At 36.5% G+C, this 12104-nt stretch overlaps 1 protein-coding gene across 2 annotated transcripts in view; it reads right to left on the bottom strand.

Moving 5' to 3' along the window:
* The window catches only part of LOC102697166 (pituitary adenylate cyclase-activating polypeptide type I receptor-like), a 52782-nt gene that overhangs the window by 27883 nt on the left and 12795 nt on the right, over window positions 1–12104 (bottom strand). For both annotated transcript variants that reach the window (XM_015354125.2, XM_015354123.2), the window contains exon 2: window positions 10085–10193. In XM_015354125.2, coding sequence (XP_015209611.1) covers window positions 10085–10193 — 109 coding nt within the window. The remainder of the gene's footprint in view (window positions 1–10084; window positions 10194–12104) is intronic.

Here is a 12104-nt window from a genome sequence, read left to right on the forward strand (position 1 = left end):
ATTACAAAGTAGCTATATACAGTATGTAGTTTGAAATGGAACAATGCATATAAAAAAATTCACCCATACATACTTTTGATAACCTTTAATTATTTTTCACAACATGACCTAAACAAGCAGTTTCATCAATGCAATTTTTCAGTGGTAATTTGTTGTGGTTCTCCAGATGATTTTAGTATCTGCTTCACATGCTGTTTTATTTATAGTTTTATCTAGGATTAAACTTATTTATCCTAGTATTCCTACTAGACATTGTATTTTTCCCAATAATTTTGCACTTAATTATAGCTTAATTTGGTGGAAAGATTAATGCGTTCTGAGAGGATGTATTCCCAATTTTTCTTGTTCCAAATCGGTTATTAAATTGAGACCTTTGGGAAAGATTCAGTTCTCTTAGGTTTATGAATGTCAATTTCTGTGACCTGCATAAATTCTACTTTGTGTGTGTACTGTATATGATCTAGCCCACCTTAATTTTTCCTCAGTTTAACTGGTATAGTAAGTTCTCATTATTTTATCTGATCTGTTGTATAGTGGTGTTACTGGTGCATAATGGTCACTAGGTGTCACCCGGACGGGTATTGCAAGTCAGAGATTAATGAAGTAGGTTACCTTATATACTATACGTGCATTTTCATATCCTCTGGAGGAAAAAAAATCAAAATATCAGGAATTGACCGAGGGGTTTAGTCAAGTAAAATTATTATAACCAACTCGTAAAGGACTTCTCCAGAATACACTTCTATCACTTCTAGAGACCTATGTCTATTCCACCCAGACAACCTCAAACAGATACCAAGTATTTGACTCTTAAATATTGTCTACAAAAGCAAAGGAAGAGATTAGTTGCATTCTAAATAGAATGTAACCTATGATTAACTCTCTCTAACCTGGGTGCCAAAAGATAAAAAGAAACCAATTCTAAAATGCACCCAATAAGTAGGAGAGGCAATTTTAAACCAAGGGATTCTTCACTCAGGACCTCCAAGTTCCCTAAAAGCTATAGAACAGCAAGCTCTCTTGGCAAAATTGTAATACTCTCACCTGGCACAAACTTCAACTTCCTTCTTTCTTTTCTCTCCCCCTTCCTTCTCCTGATTTGATCTTATCTTTTGGTCTGTTTTCTGGACTGTTAATTGATCAAACACAATCACTTACCCAGAACTTACAGTAATTAACTAAGGTAAACGTTATGACTGTTTTGATCACAGACTCTGGTCCCCCTACATTTTAGCAAGCTTCCCCCCTGCCTTGAAGCTGGAAATGTTTACACTGCCAGGCTTTGCACATTTTATCTAGATTCTTAGAGCCCTACATTCTCCTACCTCAGCCTGAAGTAAAAAAAAAAATTAAAAAAATAATTTTGCAAAAGATTTTCAATTTTTTTACTCCAAATGCATTTGTATAATGACTACTACAGCACATATATTTTTTAAAATTGTACAACTATTTATAAAATTAAAGGTAATGTGATGGGTTCAACGACTGCACTTTATTACCCTGGGTATTTATAGGGCTTGTGGAAGTCAAAGAAATAAAAAAAAGAATCAATTTCTTTCACTTACTAGTACATGGAAGCTATGTGTAGATATGCTAAGGGTGTGGGATGGTGACACATGAAGGTGGCTGATTCATTTCTAAACAGACATCACCTACTCTCACTATGCACACAGTTTTACAGAATACGCCCACAGAAGACTCATTACAGGCATAGGAAATCCCAGACTTCCTTGCTTCGGTGTTAATCAATGATCATCTTTCTATTGCTGATGTCGTGTGTAAGAGGCTTTGAGCCTGGCAGGGTCAGTAATGTTTTAATGCTTATGATTCTTTAAAATGATAGTCTATATAATATGATTCATAAAATCTCTTTTATATAGCACCCTTTAAAAGTGGCTTCTAAAGGCACTTGACAGAACCAAAAAAAATGGTGATGGGAGGGGTTTTGGAAAACTTTAGGAAAGGAAAGGGGCAAACCAGTTACATAAAAGCCCTTCTGAAAAAGTCTAGATTTGAAATAGATCAGGTAAGGTGACTGATTTCCATAGTGTTGGGGTGGAGATGCCTTGTACATGTGTAATTGTAGAAAATGTTTAATTTATTATTTTACTAAGACTAAGTCTGAAGAAGCCCTGTTTATGACGGGTAAGCCTAAGCAGGAAACGATCACCATAGTGTAGTGGAGCTAGTTCGGACACCGTGACTTCTTTGCCCTCCCTGCACGTAGCAGGGACCTCAGCTGCCTAGGCTGAGGGAGGTCTCCTTCAGCTCATGCAGCTGGCTCCCTGTTGCGTTACGCTGGAGACCTTGGTTCGCGGCCCAGGTGTTATAGCTTTGGGTCATAGCAGGAGAAGTCCCTGTCACCCATAGAGTGTTGACGGGCAGGGTAGATAGGAGACCAGAATTAGTCAAATGAAGGATACGAGGTGGACAGTAGGATGATAGTAACTCGGATGGGTACTAAGAAGTTTAAGAGCAGTGTCAGAAACTCCAAGCCATGTAGAGTCTTTATAGGTGAGCATGAGGATTTTAAGGTCAACACAAAACCTGAAAGGAAGCCAGAGCAAGGACTCCAGGACAGGAGTAATGTGATCACTTGCACTGTACCTGGTCAGATTCTGGCCTCAGAATTCTGGACATAATGTAGTTTGTTCAGCGTGGATTTAGATACCCCAGTGAGTAGGTGTTACAGTAATCAAAACAAGAGAAAACAAAAAGTGTTGACCAGCCTTTCAGCAAAAGTTAGCTGAAACAACATAGGATGAGTCTTGCGATAGTTCTGAGGTGGAAGAATGATACATTGACAATGTTGCACGTGTGGGTCAAACATCAAGCCCGGATCCAATATCACCCCCGGGTTTTTCAAATTAGATTTTAGTCATCCATGTTTTTTTGTCAAAGATGTAGTAAGTAAAAAAAAGCCACATCAGTGTTGTGTTAAGTATGGACGTGGTTTTGAGTATTGTCAGCATAGAAGTGACTATTTACATCATGCAATCGTAATAGCACACCAAGTATGGACTTGTAAATACTGAAAAGTAGGGGCCCAGTATTGAGCCCTGAGGAACACCAGTGTTATAATGTCCAATTTCAGAACTAAAAGAGACAAAGTGACTGCTATCAGTAAAGTAAAACTTGAACCATTTAAGTTTAAGGGCAGTGTCAGAAACTCCCAACACAGTCTCAAGATGAGAAAATATGGTATTGTGGTTATCAGTATTGAAAGCAGCACTGAGGTTAAGCAGAATCAGGATAGAAAGAGAACAAGAATCAGAAGCCATCAGAAGATCATTAGTGACTTGACACAGGGCAGTTTCTGTGCTACGTAGTTGTCGGGAACTAGATAAGAGGGGTTTGAAGAGCTCATTTGTAATGAGATGGATATTTAACTGAACTATAACGGCACATTCCAATTTTTTTAATTTTAATAATGTTAGCTGTTTATACTCAAATTACATACTATATTAGTTTGTGGTGGTAGATGTTTTTCATTAGCATTATACTCTTTTAAATAGTGCATCTTATTGCCTCTGTGTGAAATTGTCAATGGAGGACAAAATTGGTAAAGACCAATTCCTTCTCTTGTTAATGCCTCTTATGGTCATAGAGAAAACACAGATGATACATCTATCTGCAATATACAATAGGTTCTTTGCACCTTGCCATTTGATAATGAATCTTTCTAAATGGTTTAAATCTGTCTGCTCAAAAATAAATCCAATTTGGAGAAACATTAGGTATTGTCTTTTTTCCCCACTGCACAATGTCTTCCCTTCAGGCTCAGTTGGCAGATTATTGTACAATTTGTTTTCTCCTTTTTTATTGATTTGTGGTCTGTAATATTTCCTGCTTTTGTTATTGAGAGCTGTGTTTGCAATTTTTATATCATAATAAAAATACTTTATTCCTTCTTAATCCACTAAAAAAGTGGGCAATTTTTATTAAAATGTACAAGAAAGATACTGTTGTAACAGACAAATAAGTTCTGGATCCTGAGATGAAGTTAAACAGATGAGTTTTATTGCATGCAAGGAACAATAAAACTGAAGTATTGTTCAAAGTGCCGGTACAAAACTTCCAGTTTATATAGCCCTTTTCTGCTGCTTCTGACGTAGCTCATTATTATGGTAATGGAGGGAGGTCATGGTGTTCAGACAGTTCACAGACTCTGGCCAAATGGTCAGTGTTAGGTTTCCTTCCTTAAGAAGGAGGGCATCTGGAATCCTTATCAGTTATCCCCCTTTCCTGCCATAACTCTAAGCCTGGAATGTCTGGTGTCACAAGTTAACGCCCTTCTTCACATCTTATATCTTTCTTCAATACTAATGGAACAAAAGTAGTATTACATTTCATGTATCAAATGTATGTACGGTATCTAGCTACAATTTTCAAGAGTGGAAATAAGGAGATGGTTATGCACCTTTTATTGTACCATTCCATAATGTTGTAAAAACTAACACAGTAATTCTACAATAGTATCAGCCTGAAGATTAGTTATCTTTTTCAGTCTTTTTCTTCACTATGTATTCCAGTACTGTATTTCAACTAGATTAAGTTTTAACAAGTTTCCAGATACGTCCAGGTCTATGTCCATCTGTATGGAATTTGGGTGATATAGCTGCTGCTTTTTTTGACACAGAAGTAAAACCACTTTTTTTGCTTTCCATAACTCACTATGGTCTGTTAATTCAGCCATGTCTGCCTCATCCTTAAAGCAGTTTGCGTGTTTTGTCTAAAAAATGTCATTGGACATTCTATGTACAGCAAACAATGCTTTCACAACTCGGGAGTGTGAGAATCATGGTATTTGAACAAATCTGTATTCACCTCTCCAAGAGGTTTGTAACATCCTTAGGATAGTTGATTTTGCCAGTTAGTATGGAAAATGTGGTGATACGCATTTCGAGTTTGCCATTTCGAGTTTGTGGAAAATATAGGCTGATCCCACTGAAAGTAATATAGTAAATAAACTCATTGAAATGTTTTTTTTTACATTAAAGAGTTTTCATTGGTAAGCATAATTCAGAGATGGAGCAGACAAGCATATTTTTTTCTTTTTATAACTTAGTTTCTTTGTGACTTATTAACCTTTCATTGTGCATCTGCCAAATCCTGGTCTAGACCATAGCTGTTTCTTAACAGTGTTATATTGACACTTCTGCACATTGATGGAAGAAATCCTCTTACAAATGTGGCATCAAATCAATGAAGCAGAACAACTGTCACATGGGACTTGGGCTTGCTTTCACATTTCCCCTCAGCATTTTATTACTTGTATAATTTACATTTCAAGGGAACATTTCTGAATTGGAATAGATAACATATATATAGTAAATGTTGAAAGGTATCCACACTAATAATTTCTACTAAACATAAATGCAGTGCTTGTTTAGGAAACAAGTTTAGGAAATGGATGTCCTCTGGAATCTTTCTAGCTCCACCTAAATTCAAGGATAGTTTTGCTGCTGACCTTCATGCTTTTTCTTCACATTTAACAACGAACCAAATGTGATGTAGAGATACCAGGTTATCTGGTTTGGATGACAACGCTTAAAAGAGCACCCATCTGAGTAAAAAATAAACTAAATGGACACCATGAACCAAAGGAGAAGTAACCTAGATCTCAGAACTTCCTGAATCAAACTTTTAGAATCCATCCATTCTTCCTCCTAGAGGGGATTGATGCTCTGTGCTGCTCTCTGAAGACTGGCTAGTTAGTGCTGGCTTTAACTAGCCAAGTTTGTGCACAGGAGAAAAGTTAACTGCGGGTCCCAGCAGGTTAGTCCACTACAGGCTCTCTGTGTTGCCTGTTTTTACCGGGAAGAACTTCAGCTCGTTCATTGGCTGAAAGTTTCATGGGCATCAGAGACCTACGTGGGTTACTTGGCCCTACCAGTCCCTGATTGGTTGATCAAGGTGAGATATGAGTCACTTACTCCTGACACTTAGGAATGCAGTCCAGATGTCCATTTGGCACTCCCTAGACAGATAGGCGCCAATGGATGACCATTGATCATGGTACCCAGGCTTAGCTAAGTGCATCCCCATTTGGGAGCTGTCCCTTAACTCTTTAAATCAGCCTGCATGAATAGCTTCTCTGTGGCTGCTGTGGGTCTTCATTTGGGAAAGCACAGCAACACTTTATTCTGTCTTATTAACAAGCATTGCCGCTACACGCTGAAGATTTTCACTGTAGGGATAAAGGATAACCATCCCAATGGAAGTTTTTTCTTGTCCACTTATTGCCATGTGGTTTGTGAAAGCCATTATGTAAGACATTTACTAATGTTCTGCTTAGTATAAGAAATGGAAAATGGATATATTCAGGCAGAGAATTATTGAAATGGATCTTTTTTTTTTAATTTATATTTGAAAACATGTCAAACATCAGTGGAGAACCTACAGATACTGTATACCTAACACTTCAGCCATTTTTAGGCAAAATAAAGCTGCTTAATTCTGATGGACAACCACCTAAAATTCTAAAACAAATAGGGTCAAATGTCACATTACACTTTCTAATCACACACGTACTTCTTGCTTAGTTTGACTTAGTGTTTTAATCTCCCAAGTTCTACAGTTGATTGAATCCTATAATTGCTTAATGCCGCTTCGCAGTATATTGGAAAGAAAAATACATTGGTGAAACATTTTTCAATTAAAAATAATAAGGTGCACAATGCTGTTGCATCAGAGATGCTATCAAAACGAGGTGATTAAATCAATTACAGTAGCAGGTTTTAAGGAATGTTTCTCGGTACCTGAGTTATTTGTACTGCAGGTATTGCTAAAAATATGGCATTGTTAGTTTTTCTTTTTGTCTATAAACATGTTAATTGTTAGCGTCCTTTAAATAATTTGATAGGAAAATCTTTTTTATAAAAAATAAAGCATTAAAAAAACTGCACTATTAGGAATAATTTAAAACAAGTCTAAAGATATCAAATAACACTGGTCAAACAAGCATTTAAAACTAAAAACTACTTGTACTTCATGCATAAGGCTAGCACTTGGAATTCTTATTGGTAAGTTACCATAGATGAACATCATACAACCTTTGGATGAATCTGTTATTGTCAAAATATTGCATATACAGTATATATTTTCATAAAACCAAGGTCTTTTTCCGTACTTAAAATAGTGAAGGGACTCAACTACAATGCCAACATTCTTAACTAAAAACATTAATTATTTTGTGTTAAAAGCGCTCTGATTAGTGAACCCCACTTGTATCCATACTGTACCTATACCCATACTTAATGACAACTAATGTTTATTCAATAATGCACTTCTATGCCGTGCCAGTTGTAACGTTACATAAACCTAAACAGGATCTATATCCAATTCGGTCTCTCACCTGAGCATCCTTTATCTTCACCTCTGCTTTAAGAACCATAGCAACACTTACAAATTATTAATTATAACATTTTCCAATAATATACAGTAATGGATACCACATCCAGTGCAGGATGCACATTTGCCACATCACACATGTAATTTAGACTGCAAGCATTTAAACTGTGGGAGGAAATCAGTATCTGGCAAAATCCATATGGCCATGGGGAGATAATGCAAGCTCCACGTGGAAGGTTCTCCAGGCTAGAAATAAACCCAGGACTAGAAATTTCTAAGGCATTTATTTGCATTTATGTAAAGTATTTTGTAATCATTTAACTGTTCTGAACACCGAGCAAAAAACATTTTTTTCAGGTTGTTGATACACAGTAGGAACAAATCTTTAGATACCTGTATCAGAATCTATAACTTTCACTTTAACAACAAACTATATTAACAGATACAGTATATCAACTTTAATTTTCTGTATATTGAAGTATTTACATTTTGAACATGTGCATGTTAAGTTTTTGTTATATTCTTTGCTGTGTGATATATTTTAAAAAAGACATACTGTAAGTCTAATGTTATTTTGGAAATTTGGCCAAACCGTAAATAAGGTGAAGTAGATGTGTGATTTGCATTTTTTGTTTTATTGGCTTGCCTGGCTAAGTGAACGGAAAACTAGCTCTAAGAACCAGGAGTAAGAATCCCCCTTTATTTTGTGTGGGATTAGGAATAAATTGGAAAACATGAAAAGGGAAGGCCTTTACACACAGGTTAGCATAAATTAGTGAGAATAAGGTAATTCCTTCTCCAGAACATTATTTTAAAACTACTTTTCATCACCAATCTCTAATGAATGGATTAATGGAAGGATGGATGTGTGGATGGCTGATATGCTGCCACTTTTGAGGACATTGCTAAGGCTAAACCCCAGAACGCCACTTTTTTTAAGGGCAATAAATCACCAAATTAAGGCATTTATTAAGCAAATCGATTTTTTAATCCCTTTGTGCTGTAACATTTGATAAGCCATAGTGAAATTATTTAATATCTTATTGTTTCATCTCTGTGAGAGTATAAAATGTGCATGTGGTAAGAGACTGTACTAAGACTGAATATGCATGAGGGGATTATGGATCCATATTTAAGAACAAGTGAAAGAGAAACCCTCAGGGGACTCAGACCTTTGGTAGCAAATATAGGAGATGTTGGGCAAGTGAAAAATCTTAACCTTGGAGGAACTGGGCTCCAGCACCAATACCAGAAGGGACTGGCTATTGACAGTTGCTACAGAGAGAAAGCAGGGCTGCCTGAATTAAATCTGTATTACTTTGGCAAGAGTTGTAGAGAGACCAGCAGTCACAATAATTACCATATCAGCTCACTAATAAACGAGATGGTTAAAGTGTGTCTGGCCAAACAGAATTTCCCAGGATGAGGTACTTGATATTGCTCCTTAATTGCTGTGTGCAGAAAACGAACAGCAGAAGATTCCAGGTGGCCAGTTAAAACGCTAGCATTGGTCTGATCATGGTTTGTTTTAAACCTCGCATTACAGCACACCCCAAGAAGTGTCACATTTCATATGGGCTGAATGCAGGGTATAGTTTAATGTATGTTGAAAAGCTCTGATAAGTAGAGAGAGAGGGACAAAGGAAAAGCTAGTAAATTCAGAACAGTGAAGGACTTTCAAGACGGCAAACAGTATTATTAATGGGCTAAGCCCTTATTTTATTTCAACCATTTTGGAGGGAGGAGTTGTAAAAGGTTAAAATTTGGATGGTAATTGGCAGGATGAAGATAACGGGGAAGTTTCCTTTTTAGACGCCTTAAAGGCGCAAGCCAATTTATGTATGCTACAAGAAAATTTCCATAAGGATTTTGTGGAAGATCTGGAGACCAGATAAGAATAATTTGGAGGAAGAGGTTCACGTATTGTTATTGAGAGATGGATATGAATGTACTCTAAATATAGCTAGTGGACAAATATCCAAACAAATTATATTATAGCAATTATAGCAAAGGTTCAATGAGTGTGTGCTCCCAGGAGTACTAATTCTTAAATACTGTGTGAGTGAAGATTGAAGACTTCACTGGATTAGCAGTAATGACATTTCTGGTATATTTATCAAAGAAAATTATAATCCATCTGTAAGTCAAACTATTTGATATCAGGGTGTGGGTACTCATTTCGTGCTGACAAGTCTGCATGCTTGGAACATGCCCAGATGGGGCATTTGTATTTCTTGAGGCACCACAAGGCTAGAAGAACTGTGAACCTCTCTCTGAAGTAGAGATGAGATTTGCAAAGACAGAGCTGAACATAAAACAATTTGGCCATGAACAAACTAGGCCTTGTGATTCTCAACTCAAGAGAAGAGATTCCCCAACACCAAAGACAAGGCCATACATTTGGGGCTACTACTTGTGTTAAGCTTCAGTTTCTCGAAACTGTGAAACCAGTCATTTTCCATATACTGTGTATATCCTATGTTTTGGGCTTAAAGACCAATTTATAATAAAACAGAAGAGTCAGAATTTTGATTGCCACAAGCATTACTGAAAAAAATAGCACTTTGATAAAAGGTGTGGATTATCGTACAAGGAGCAGCTGGTGGCTTGTGATGAGCTAGCAGTTCTTTGTGATTTGGTACCTGTTTCTCAAAATCTTGTTACCTTCAGTAACAAGATCACTTTGTTTTACATTTCTATTTTTTTTTTAATAGATTGGATATCTACTTACCACTTTTCTCTGTAATGTTAAATGACTCCTCTTGTAGCTTTTCAAAACACAGAGACTTGGCTTCTAAAAGCTCTGAAATTAAGGCACACTCCGGATGAATTGAATCAACCTGGAAAATAAGATGAAAGAATTGAACTCAATTTTATTTATGATCTCAAACAATTTTTTCTCACTGTTATACTTTTTGCATCTCAGACATCACAAACTTATTCTATAAGAATGAATCTTTGAAACTTTGCCAATCACTTTCTATCATGAAGAAATATGGTTTGCATTGGTTTCATGTTGAATTAATGATAATGTCAAACAAGCAGGATTTAAAATTGCCCAAATCTGATATTGGCAACCAAACAATCTAGCGGTTCTAGGTTACAGTTCATTTCACAACTAAGATTTCATTTACATTACATAAAACATCTTGAATTATGAATGCACCACTTTAATGTGATTGATCACATCTAACATGAATAAATTAATTGGTGCAGAATGTAAGCTCAATATTTATATCGTTTATTCTGAAAATATAAAATGATATTGGAAAGCTTTAAGCAAAAAGTGCTTATAATCTCATAGTTTCACATGTTTTTCAAGCATTCAACCCCATAGGGGTTTGACCTGTTCACAGTGCACTGTACTGGGTCAACATCCCACCATATTTCATTTCCCCAGGAGTACTTTTGCTCTTAGCCTTTTTTATTTCTTATCTGTTTTTTTGACCTGACTCACCTCAAATGGTAATCAGACTGGCAACACATTTTTTTAAAAACATCTGTGACTCTTCCCACAACAAAATACTATTTATAAAACATTAATGGCAGCTGAAAGTTTCCAACTCAAATATTACATTAATGAAATCCTGCATATACTTCTATCACACAAGATGAATTATTGATAAAACTATGACAGATTTCCTAGACCACAATATAGCAGAATCTTTTACCATCTAGCAGCATGAAAACCAAACAACCTTCTTAAAAAATATATCTCCTTAAAAGCTACAGTAGCACCATCATGAGCTGTAACCTCTCTACAATACAACAATATATTCTTCCCATCTTCATACTGGTATCTAAGAACTTCATACAAACATTTCAATCTGTCTTCACTGTGTTCCTGATGTCACAGACCTAGTTTGACAAGGGTGTGTCTTAACACAAAAATAGGAAAGACTTTATTTTCAACTATAAATCCTGATTGTACTCTTCCTTCTCCAACCTTGGGAGCAACATCAGCAACTGCACCACCTTTTTACTCAATGAAACTGTCCCTAGTAATTATCTCAAAATGAGGTAACAGGGTCCTTTTGATAGTATAGACTACCCTACTTAGTGGTCTATAGTTAGTTGATCCAAGGATCTCACCTGGTCTTTTCTTGAAAGTCAGGGTATTGGCTTTAATATAGTAGGGTAGCTTGTTCCATACCCCAGAACCCTTTGTGAAATTAAGTGCCTCTAATTCTGGGTTTGATTGTATTTCCACAGTTTCCACTTGCGCTCTCAGGCTAATTTTTCACTGCTTTTTAAGAAAACTGCTGGGTTGATGTCAGTACCTGATATCTAAATACTTTGTTTTAGGTCCAGTAGTAATCATAGTGTGATATCCCTCACACTGCATTAGCAGGGCCCTTACATGAGCCAACACTTCACAAGGATTTCCGGCACCCGAAAATGCATTTTACTTAAGACCAAGGTCATTACAAATTTTCAATTTACAGGATATCCCCTCAGCTGAAGCCTTCTTTCATGTATACATGTTGGCCCCTGTGTCCCTTCAGGATCACCAAAAGAGTGCATGTCTGTCTAGCAATCTTATGTATCATTGCACCTCTTGCAGAAAGTGCTGTGCCATTAACACTGGAAAAACAGGAAGACCAGAAGTTCCCCATTTTGTCTCTCTCAGCCTTGATTACATTGACCTTACTATCTGTATACAGTACATTAATAGGGATTCTAGGATATTTATTCTGGAAAGACATTTGACACCTGTTTCAAAATAGTCACACTGACAAACTGCAACCTCA

This window comes from Lepisosteus oculatus, chromosome 6, assembly GCF_040954835.1.
Source record: "Lepisosteus oculatus isolate fLepOcu1 chromosome 6, fLepOcu1.hap2, whole genome shotgun sequence".
Taxonomy (NCBI): domain Eukaryota; kingdom Metazoa; phylum Chordata; class Actinopteri; order Semionotiformes; family Lepisosteidae; genus Lepisosteus; species Lepisosteus oculatus.